This window comes from Balaenoptera physalus (assembly GCF_965194825.1).
Source record: "Balaenoptera physalus genome assembly, chromosome: 2".
Classification (NCBI taxonomy): domain Eukaryota; kingdom Metazoa; phylum Chordata; class Mammalia; order Artiodactyla; family Balaenopteridae; genus Balaenoptera; species Balaenoptera physalus.
In genome coordinates, this window is record NC_138883.1 from 26,731,780 (window position 1) to 26,743,979 (window position 12,200).

The 12,200-nt window shown below is 40.6% G+C and overlaps 1 protein-coding gene across 14 annotated transcripts in view; it reads right to left on the reverse strand.

Moving 5' to 3' along the window:
- Positions 1 to 771: 771 nt before the first annotated feature.
- Positions 772 to 12,200, reverse strand: part of GPATCH2L (G-patch domain containing 2 like) — a 64,534-nt gene continuing 53,105 nt past the window's right edge. For 7 of the 14 annotated variants that reach the window (XM_082451732.1, XM_082451729.1, XM_082451727.1 and 4 more), the window contains one exon: positions 4,625 to 9,501. In XM_082451732.1, coding sequence (XP_082307858.1) covers positions 9,341 to 9,501 — 161 coding nt within the window. In that variant the 3' untranslated portion in view covers positions 4,625 to 9,340. Of the gene's footprint in view, positions 1,599 to 4,624; positions 9,502 to 12,200 lie in introns of those variants that run through there. The other 7 variants (XR_014261032.1, XM_082451738.1, XM_082451733.1 and 4 more) reach the window with 4 other exon arrangements.

Here is a 12,200-nt window from a genome sequence, read left to right on the forward strand (position 1 = left end):
ACTCATGGTACTTATTTCCTTCTTTGGTTTGTGGTTTTTAACTGCGAGCTACCCATATTCTTTGTAACTTTATCTGTGGGAATTCTTTGATACCTAGATTGAAGTTTCATTCCTCCAGAGAGAATGTGTGTTTGCTTCTGCCAGTCATCTGGGGTTACCACCTACCTGGGTCCATTGTAAATTAAATTCCCACTTGCAGTATTTTGGACCACACGAGTAGTATAAATTTGGGCCATAAACCTCTATAAGGGGCAACTTGTTAAAAATTTTTAGGTTAAAATAAAAGCTTTTCCTCCATCCAGGGCCAAGGTCAAGAAAGGCATGTTCCCTTGCTGTTATTTCTGCTTGGTGGGTTTATTTAGTATCTACCCTTACACTGTAAGTGTAGTACTTTGAGGGTCCTCGCTCTGTGGGAGACCTCAGATCTCCCTGCCTTGAGCAGACCCTGCTTTACCTCCTGCACGCATCACAGTCATCATGACAGAGACTCAAGGAGACCAGCTCTCAGCAGATACCTTCAGGTTGAAAGCTGGCTTTCATCTTACTTGCCTCCCAAGTTTTGAGCTTTCACATCCCTTTTTGACCTCTACAGATTCTTTCATTTCTTGCCACTGCTTTGTGCATTTAGAAAGATGTTTTTGGACCCTCAACGATCAATGATAAAACTAAACCCAAAAGTAAAAGTATTCAGTAAGTTAGCAGGATAAAAAATTAGCATATAAAAATCAACAGCCTTCACATATAAGAACAATAACCAAGTAGAAGACATAATGGCAGCGAAAACCCCATTTACTAGCAACAAAGATTAAATACTTAGGGATAAACTTAACAAGAAACACAAACCTATACAAGGAAAATTTTAAAACAGTCTTTAAAAGGCACAAAAATAGACTTGAACAGTAGAAATACATCCCCTGTTCTTGGATAGGATGACTCAACATTGTAAAGATGTCATTTTTCTCTAAGTTAGTTAATAAATGTGATACGATCTCAATAAAAATATCAACACACTTTTTAAAAACGGAGTTACGCTGGTTGACACTAAAGTTTATATAGAAAAACAAACATGTAATAGCCAGGAAAACACTGAAAAAGAAAAATTATGAGGGGACTAGCTCTCCCAGACATTAAAACATACTGTGTTTAAGGAATTCATCTCTCCCCAGTGGAAGCTAAACATTCCAGATAACCTCATTCTCACTTCCTGCAGTTAGGACATAGGCATCTGACAATCAGATCCACCTATCCCAGATTTTAAATCAGAAACTAGTGATGTAAAGAAGCCAGAAACACACAGTCCCTTCTGGTGAGGGTGGAACCCCTTCATAGAGTTCCAAAGGCAGCACGCAGTGATGTGGAAAATCAAGTTCCACTTCATTATTAGTAGGGAGAATGCCTGAGACTCCAACAAAGTTTTCTGATAAAGTAAGCTCCAACATGGCACCCAAGGTCAAAAAGAGGTGAGGAAATGGGTCTCTCCCCTAAAGTCAAAATAAAATCTTACCAACAGCAGCAAGAAAAACTGAAGCAAGTACTAGATGGGGGGTAGCCTTCTTATATGTAGAAGTGGGCCCAGGCCTCCTTACCAGTCCAAGACCCTGGAAAGGAGAAAGCAGAAAAGGGACCACAGTTCAGCCTGACTCTTCATGAAGAACAACTCCACCCACTAGTAAATAGGGGCTATCCATTATAGAAACTGACTAGTGTGGTTAGCAATTCTTCCTACTACAGCAGGCTTGAAGGAGGAGCAAAGAGAAGTGAGGAAAGGAGCAGACACCTTGAGGTGGCTTTCCCAGTTTACGATAATTATCAATGAATGGAAGTGCTTCACTCCAATCTGTGCTTTAAGCCAGCACAATAAGGCGGCATGGCAAAGGAACTCACTAGCACATGGGTATTAATGAAGTAATGGAGGTGAGGGCAGAGGCAGACATTCAGTCTGCATTGGACTGACCTACCGACCACTCTGCCTGAGAGGCTGAGAAAGCAGGAGAAAGATCAGGAGAGCAGGGTCAGAAGAGTCAGTATTCCAGAAAGGAAGCAGTTATATGGTATCAAGACATAAAGATCAGCCTAAGGACTAAATTTTGGCAACCAGAAGTCACTGGTGAACCGAGCAAGAACAATCTTAATGGCGGCGAGGGTAGCGGCCAGGTTTTAGCGTGTCGGCTCTCAGCCTCGGCTGCACGTTGGCTGCACGTCTTTGCTTTAAAAAGACTGTCCCACTACCCCATTCTGGTGTAATTGGCTTGTGGTTCAGTCAAGGGAATTAGGGTTTTTAAAAATCTCCCCAGATGATCCTAGTGTGCAGCCAGGGTTAAAAACTACTGCTTCAGTGAATTGAGAATAGACAAAGTACAGGAAAGAACAGTATTTAGTGCTAGTCAAGGGGTTCAAAGGTTTGAGGAAAGGCATTTTTGTTTGAAGAGGGAGTCTTTGAATGTGTTTAAATGCAAAGCCATATGTGTCAGGAGTGAGAAGCTGTATTGAACAAGGCATCTGATCAAGGGCAAGGACCTTGAGTGTAAGAGAAGGGATTTGTTAGGGGGAGGACAGGAATTTCCAAGACAAAGAGGTGAGGAAGGGTGTATGTGAAGGTGTGTAAGCGGAGTTTCCCCATCTAATGCTCTATTATCTGTTAGGGGAGAGGTGAGATTAGCTGCTGGGGTTGAGAGAAGGTAGGGACTGAAAGGGTTTAAAATGGCCAGTTTGCAATAGCTACTGACAACAGGTGGGAGGTTGAGTGAGATAAATATTTTTATCACCCATGATTTTGGGGTGGCAGATTTTCATGGAGAAATACATGGCCCACTGGGAGGAGCAACGTGTAGAATCTATACATAGTGAAACGAGTTGATTTAAGTCTCACCAAGGCTACTTATAAGTTCTCTGATATTTTCTTTCCTTTTTCAGTTAAACATTTGAAAGAGGGATCTGCAAGGGTCAGAACTCACTTCTAGTGAAAGAAAACATTATTTTCATAATTTACATCTTAAAATTTTTTATATTCCCACACCTTGATAATATCTAGTAACGCTAACATTTTTGGCCAGAGGTTCTTTTAAATGGTTTTCAAGACGGAAAAGAAAAATTATGTGGTGCTTTAAAAGACTACAAAAATTGAAAGGAGAGCTAAACAGTCTATACATGTGTATTAATCATGTTTCATATTTTCAATATATCATGATGTTTTGACATCTTAAAAAAACTTTCTGGGGGCTTCCCTGGTGGCGCAGTGGTTGAGAATCTGCCTGCCAATGCAGGGGACACGGGTTCGAGCCCTGGTCTGGGAAGATCCCACATGCCACGGAGCAACTGGGCCCGTGAGCCACAACTGCTGAGCCTGCGCGTCTGGAGCCCGTGCTCCGCAGCAAGAGAGGCTGCGACAGTGAGAGGCATGCGCACGGCGATGAGGAGTGGCCCCCGCTCGCTGCAGCTGGAGAGAGCCCTCGCACAGAAACGAAGACCCAACACAGCCAAAATAAATAAATAAATTAATTAATTTTAAAAAAAAATTAAAAAAAAAAAAAAAACTTTCTGGATGGGGAAAGACGAGCCCTCTCAGGGCTAGCCAGTTCTTAGAGACTGCAAAGGACTCAGCCTGCAGCATGCTTTTGATGTGCAAACTAACCAGGTCTGATGGAGCCACACCTCCTCCATCTGGCCTGCACACCCCAGAACACAATCATCCCAGGGCCAGGCATCAGGCAACTGGAGCCCACACTGTAGCCCTAAGGCCCTGGAATTATTCACTAGCCATTCCTAAACTGTTCTCCCTGCCCTGCTTTGCCTTTCCCAAGAAAATCCTGATCATGGCTCCGGCCTAAACCTATCACTTGTTCCCGTCTTCTGCCTCCTGACCCAAACTTGGTGTTTGTCCTGTGACCCTGCATGGCAAACCGTGCCTCTTGTTTCTAGGGGAACTGTAACATTAGACTTTTCTTTCAATGGCACTGACCTTTCCGTGTCATCAGTTACCTTTACAAATAAAAATCCAGGCACAAAACGTGAGCATGTGAGGAAACGATACTAGAGAACTCCTCCGTAGTCACACATATTCCCAGAAAGAGAAATTTGGTTCATAGGCTTTAGTTATAAAGTAGGGCCCAGGCCAATTCACACAAATAAAATCTAAAGAAAAAATGACCATACCACCACTTCAAAGCTTTAAGATTAGAGTACTGTCTTCTGAAACACTGAATCGTTAAGTCAGACGACGAAAAAATATAACATGTTGTTACTACTGGTCCCCAACCCCTGCGGAATCACTAGCTGGAAATGTAAAACAAAGACAGTAAGGTGTGATTAAGTGGGATCACTGAAAATTGATTTTTACATGCTCTGAAGTACTGAGATTAATTCCCAGCAAAAGATTACCAATAATTCAACAGGTGTTTATTACACAATAGCTATGTACTCAGGGTGTTTTTTTCCTCCAATTATTTTTTTCATTTTTGTGAGCCATACTTTAAAGACTTCATCATTATGATGCTGGAAAATACATGACATTTTCCCATGAAACTAAGATATAATGAACAGGTATCATAAAATCATGGATGGCAGTATCTTACACAAATGTTTTACTGTCGGTTGTGAAAAGCAATGATCACTCACAGACTAAAAATCCATTGTTATATTTTAATCCACTTTTAAAAGGTTGTTTCTATCCACCTAAAAATGGCCTCAATGGCATTTTTCTCCACATCATCCTTTCTCAATATTTCCAGGAGATCTTTCAGGAACTTGAGGGGAAAAGTATGGGAAATAAAGACATTTAACAGTTTCTGCAAAGAACCATACACAAAACATCTCCATACTTATGGAGGAAAGTATAAGAGCACCTCAGAGCTTGGGGGGGACACCAGTATATTAAAACACTTCTTTTTAACTGTGGCAAAGCCTGCGGTTCTTAAACATCATTGTGCATCGTTCTTAAACATCAAGTCCCCTGGAGGGCTGGTAAAAGACTGCTGGGCCTCACCCTCAGAGTTTCTGATTCAGCAGATCTGGAGGGGGAAGAATGTATGGATGCTGTCGATCTCGGGGCCCTAGCACCCCTGCTCTAAGCATCTCCTTCTCTTCCCCTTGCCTTCCCAGTCTGAACCTTGCCAAGATTCCTTTCCTTGGTGAACATCTTCAGGATCTGCCCCATTCTTCAATACTGTACTTGAAAATTTTTTTTATTCTCCACATTTGGCAATTTTACCAAGTGCAGTGCAGGGCAGTGGCAGGAAAATTTCTTCTTTTGGCCATAAGTTTGTTTTGCTGGGCTTGTTAAAAACCTTCTAATCCACACTCTTCGGCAAGATCACTCAATTTCCTTTGTTTCTTTTCAATGTTGCTATTTCCAGGCATTTGATGTTCATCTGTTTCGTGATCTTGATGTTCATCTGTTTCGTGATCTTAATGAAAGCATGTCTGGGCCACTTGCGTTTAGTGCTAATAGCAGAACCCACCAATTTCCTCACCTTTTTTCCTCTGTGCCAGTTTTCTCATGGGGTAGGAACCCAACCTGATTGCTGTCACTATCAGTAACTACACTAACTGTCACAACTGGAGAGGGAGATAAGGAAATACTGACAAGTAAAATGGGCAGCTCAAACATTAGCAAAGGAAGCAGCTGACAGCAAGAGCAAACTGCTTCTACCACCCCTCCCACCATCCCATGAACCATGATACAGCCTATAAGCTATGCCCCCAACTAGACTGTATCCACTGCTGCTAGAGAAAGCCACTCTGTTCTCACCCCAGCTCGGATAAGGTTCACCAAATATACAGAATGCTGAATATGGCTAATGCTGAATTCTTACACAGCCTAATCCCCAGGAAATAAAAAAGCTTGTGGCTCAGAATCATGGTAGTGAAGCCAAAATACAGCAAAGACTTGAAATGAATCAGGCACCGCCAGGAGCCTTTTCCTGGAGCCGAAGTGGAGAACCCATCACACCGGCAATGACAGTGCCACCTAGCTCCTTCCTCACGTGACACTCCGGGACTCGTGCACCTCCAAATGACTTACTGCCATGATAACTCTGCTCCTGTACTTTCAGCATCAGAACTTGCTATGCTGTGATCTAGACTGCATTTCTGGTTCCAAAGTACAGAGATATGTCAGATTCATCTATTTGGGATTCAGAAGTAGTTTAAATTACCTCTCCTAGGTATTGAGCTTTACTTAGCAAAGGATGCCATAAGCATCACAGATTAAGAAGCTTTATTTCAGCTTTTGGTCATTTTGTTGCCAAAAAGGCCTTACTTGCAGCCTGTTTCTATAGCCCAGCAAAACTTTGTCATCTGAAATTTCCAATTGCATTTGATTTCTAAAGAATTCAAGGCTAAATGAGGCCTATTTATCGAGAACACACCACTCAATAAAGATCATACTCTGCCCCTCCAAACTTGGCACCATGTAAACAGCTACTAATTTCCTCTTCTGAACAGTTCTTACCAAAAAGCAACACAAGTTTTGAAGCAAATGAAGTTGTTCCCTTTAAAATACTGCACCTGAAAAATAATCTCAAATTCCCTTAAACCCGTAAGCAAAACTATCCTTTATGAATGATGCTCATGCAAGTACATAATGTTTTTGCCCACTGTGAAAAATACCCAAGATTAGGATTTAGACAGGCAGACTGGACAGCAAGCTGGGATAAATCAGAATCCTGAAATTAGGAAGAACTGTGGAACTCTGCTTCAGTTATTACTTTTGAGCAGATCAAACACATGTGAGCCCAATGATTATCCTCAAAAGAAGTCAAGCTATAATTTTTTTTCAACAGGTTTCAAAACCTGATTTTGAAATTATACCTTTTGCTGAAAGGTAACAGATTTTTCTTAATTTATGACATTATACACTTTGCCATATAAAAAGGAAATTTAAAATTTAAGATTCAAAATACACTTGATTCTAAGAGTATTCCTCTGGAATAGACTCATATAAAAAACAAGCAGAGTAAGTCGGTGAATAATTCTGTAAGCGTGCTCATGCAGCAGCTTAAAATAAGGAGCACAATTTACAACCCTGTATTGGAAAAATATTTGTGTGCTTAATGGCTATTCTCTTAGGCAATTAATTTTCTCTCCTACTTATTACAGATATGGCATTTTGGGTTGCTCCCTGTTGAAAGTATTCAAAATATGTAGGAAAGCTTGATCAAGAAAGATGATAAACATGCTGTTTATCTGGCATACTGTTTCGAAAATATGAGTCTCAGAGTTACTGTTTCAAAAATATGAGTCTCAGAGTGACTCAGGTCTATCAATGACAATCAAAAGACTATAACCCAGGGCCAAGAAAGTCTGTAAGTCTGGGATTTTAGTCTTGACTTGATTATGAGATTTGGGGCAAGTCACTAAGACTGTTCTTGACTCTATAAAATGGTAGCAATCACCTACCTTTACATCATAGATGTTTAAAATGTAAATAAAGTTGTACATATAAGTGATTTTTAATCGCAGGTAGAAAGGAGAATTATTAGGCTACATGTCATGAAGAAAAAGATGTTACCCGACCTACAGAGATCTTAACAGGCCAGGATCACAGAACTGATCTTTGAATGAGCCATGGAGCTTAGTGCAAAGAAAATGAAATTATTATGTTCATGAATTTCTCCCTTAAATCCAACAAATTATGTTAGAAATATATGCCTCGGGACACTATAGGGACTAGGTAAGAATGCACATATTACAACAAAAAGATACCTTCATCACTAAAACAACTGAGTAGAACCACTTTATATTCAACAGACATTATGTTTTCTATTCTGCTATGGGTACAGCCATAGGAAGGGAAGTACACTCGCTACTGCACAAGAACCTGGGTGGCTCCCAGGGATGCTGGGCTGGCTTTAGCACTACTTCTCATGCCATAATCTCCACCCGCCCCTCCCTCCACCATGTTCCTTGTTGTGGACAACTGCCATGTTCTCAGTCTTACATAAAGTACTATGTAAACTTAGCTTCCAGTTCCCCTTTCCCACCAGATTCACACCCACCCCACTGACAAGGACATTCTGGAGCTACCACTGATAAGGACAACAATTTTTAAAGGAATACAACAGAGCAGCCCACCATTAAATTCTGTGTGAGAAAGAAGGACAACTGCGCTTCAGGGAAAGGAGGCTCTGTCCTACCAGGTGCAGGGGTGGGAGTTCCTCTAGAATGTCACAAGAGCAGCGGACACTTGAGAATGGCTTCTGTGTATCTCAGAGTAAAAGCATTCAATTTGTACAAAAAAGAGCCCTTCTGCCAACCAGGTCCCTCAACGACAGACAATCTTGATAATACTTTTTTTAGGAAGGGTGGCTTTTCTTCAGAAGCTCTAGGCAGTCACTTATTCCTCATTTTGACAAAGGAGCATCCAACTTGAGGCATGGCTGTATATATAACTCTTCATGCAGCTGAGCCGTCATAAACATACCAAGTATAAAGGCATGTCAAAAAGACATTTTTCCTCCCCAAAGTATGGCCTCAATAAGCCATTATTATAATAGAGTATGAATTTCTGCTACAGGTTATTGACCTATAATACTAACGATAAAAGTCTTGTTTAGTACATAAAGGCTTACACCGCAACATGAAGTATTAAGACACAATCCACTATTTTAAATTTGCTGTACACCTAAAGCACCTTCTTCATGACACCAATCTGTATGTGTATATATATAGGTCCTCTTTCAGTAGAACACAGACTTTGGAGATGAGGCAAAGTACAATGCAGCTGCTGGCGATTCCAACAGGCCATCTAGAAAAATGGAGTAAGCTTCCAAGGCCCATGCTGCTGGTAGTCTCTTCTCAGGCTCCAAATTGAGTACTTGGTGGATTTATCTTATTGGCACTCTGCTTGAATCAAGACCATGCTCAAAGGCAAGCCTTATCTCCTGCAAACAATTCCACACACAGATCTTAAATCTGTGTTTAACTTTGTCTGGAACTGGCTGCAAATTTGGAACTTCCTCAAATGGTATTAAAAGCTCTACACAAAAAATATGCAAAAGCAGTTACTAGTTCTTCAAGAAAAAAGACATACCTGCAAAAGAGCAACAGCTCTGTAAACAGAGCTGTAGGTAACTGTTGGGACAGCAATAGCAATGTAACAAATATAGCATAGGATGACCTTTTTTAAAAAAATTGCTGTCCTAATATTTTACAATTAAAAAAAAGAAAAAGATTTTCACAATATGATTTTCTAAGAGAAAGAGTCCACTTCTTTGAAGAGGAGTCAGTCCTGGTGGCGAAAGGACTGGGAATGTCAATTAAGATATGCAAGACAATATAATACAAAGTCTAATATTTGTTTCAACAACATCCAGTCGTCTCTTGGTGGGTGAAATTCTGCTGTCTAGCTGTATCCAGGGCTCTTTTCTTGTGGCATTTTAAAAAATGTAGCTGCAGTTGAGTCAGTGGTTTTCTCTGCAGCAGAGGTCCTGACCAACCACTCAGAGCTTGGAGATTTGGGGGCCTGTGATGCTGCTATGGTTGGCTCCGCTGCATCCATGTGAACTGGTAAGGGTGTTACAATAAAAGTAAGGAGGAAAAAAGTCAAAAGGAGACAAATTAGAATGAGAGAGATGTCAACACAAAACTTTCTTAATCCTTATACTTTATGTCCTATTAAACCAAGTGGCCACATAAAGTTTCTTTTTTTTTTTTAAACCAAAAAATAAAGGCAAGATTTAAGTAAGATAAGTATTGTCTTTCTCCACCTCAGATAATGGGTTTAACTGAAAAAATGAATAAATTCAGTAGTACAAATTCATAATGTAGTAATAATCACTTATTAAGCATTTATGCGCCAGGCACTGTACTGTGTAAACAATGTATACTTATAGTCTTATTTCTTAACGCAAACTCTTAGAAGTAGGTATTGTCATCTCCATTTCCTGGATCAGAAAACTGAGGCATAGAGAAAGCAGATAATTTGTTCAGGGACACAACCGGGCTGGTTAAGTAGCAAGACTCAAACTCATATACTGGACTCCAAGCCCTCCGCTCTTTCTACAACATCCTATGCCTCCAATATGACGGTGTCACCAATAAATACTGAACAATAAGGCAAATGGTAGAAAAATCACACAGCCAAGCCCATGGTTTTTCAACAAGCACATTAAGACACTGTGGACAGGATAATCATTGCTTGTGCAGGGCTGTCCTGTTTTTTTAGGACACTTACCATTCTGGACCCTGTCCCTGAATGCCAAAAGCATTCCCCAGTCACTGTGACAACCAAACACTGTCCTCACATTTCCAAATGCCCCCTGAGCAGAGCAGTACAAACCACCAGCATACCCCCTCTGTTGAAAACAAATATAGACACCGAAATAGAGCAAAATCTTAAAAAGTTTCGTTTTTATCCTGTCACAGTAATTCCACTCCCAGTAATATAACCTAGAAAAGTAATTTTCAAATTATGTGTCACAAAATCAATGTAGTGGGTCATGACCAATACTTTTTTTTTTCTTAATGAAAAAGATTAGATTATATCAGAGTACACCCAAGGGTTTATTTCAGATTTACAGGTATACCCAACATTCAAACATGAATTTCAGAAAGAAAAAAAAAAAACCTTGAAAGCTTTTAACTCCATGGCACATATACAAGAGTTTTTAGAGGGTAGTGGCTTTCAAACATTTTGGAACCTCAACCATAGCAGCAAGAAATACATCTGACATCACCACCCAAATCTCTCTCTCTCTCTCTCTCTCTCTCTATTTCTCACACATACGTGCTCATCCACTCCTATTTAAGTGAAAATAAATTTCATAAAACTATACCTAGCATTACTAGATGGTCATCAACCATGGTGAAAAAACTCTGTCCTAGATTCTTGGCCTGTTACCTTTTTGAGGACTCCTATCCAAAGAAGAGGAATTACAGTATGGTAACTGTGCCATCTGCTTCTCTGGATACATTTCCTTCAGAAAATGAGAACTTTCTATGTGATCTCATGGACACAGCAGTTACAAAGAAACCCTGCTCCTTAGAAACTGCAAGGGCCCCTTCTCCAAGAACTGGGTCTTGGTGCTCCAGGCGGGTGTCAGGCCTGAGCCTCTGAGGTGGGAGAGCTGAGTTCAGGACATTGGTCCACCACAGACCTCCCGGCCCCTTGTAATATCAATCGGCAAGAGCTCTCCCAGAGATCTCCATCTCAATTCTAAGAACCAGCTCCACTCAACGACCAGCAAGCTCCAGTGCTGGATACCCCATGCCAAACAACTAGAAAGACAGGAACACAACCCCACTCGTTAGCAGAGAGGCTGCCTAAAATCATAATAAGGTCACAAACACCCCAAAACACACCACTGGACACGGTCTTGCCCACCAGAAAGACAAGATCCAGCCTCATCCATCAGAACACAGGCACCAGTCCCCTCCAACAGGAAGCCTACACATCCCACGGAACCAACGTTACCCCCTGGGGGCAGACACCAAAAACAATGGGAACTAAGAACCTGCAGCCTGTGAAAAGGAGACCCCAAACACAGTAAATTAAGCAAAATGAGAAGACAGAGAAATACACAGCAGATGAAGGAGCAAGGTAAAAACCCACCAGACCAAACAAATGAAGAGGAAATAGGCAGTCTACCTCAAAAAGAATTCAGAGTAATGACAGTAAAGATGATCGAAAATCTTGGAAATAGAATGGAGAAAATAAAAGAAACGTTTAACAAGGACCTAGAAGAACTAAAGAGCAAACAAACAATGATGAATAACACAATAAATGAAATTAAAAATTCTCTAGAAGGAATCAATAGCAGAATAACTGAGGCCAAAGAACGGATAAGAGACCTGGAAGATGAAACAGTGGAAATAACTACCACAGAGGAGAATAAAGAAAAAAAGAATGAAAAGAATTGAGGACAGTCTCAGAGACCTCTGGGACAACATTAAACACACAAACATTTGAATAATAGGGGGTCCCAGAAGAAGAGAAAAAGAAAGGGACTGAGAAAATACTTGAAAAGATTATAGTTGAAAACTTCCCTAATATGGGAAAGAAAATAGTCAATCAAGTCCAGGAAGTGCAGACAGTCCCATACAGGATAAATCCAAGAAGAAACACGCCAAGACACATATTAATCAAACTATCAAAAATTAAATACAAAGAAAAAATATTAAAAGCAGCAAGGGAAAAGCAACAAATAACATACAAGGGAATCCCCATAAAGTTAACAGCTGATCGTTCAGCAGAAACTCTGCAA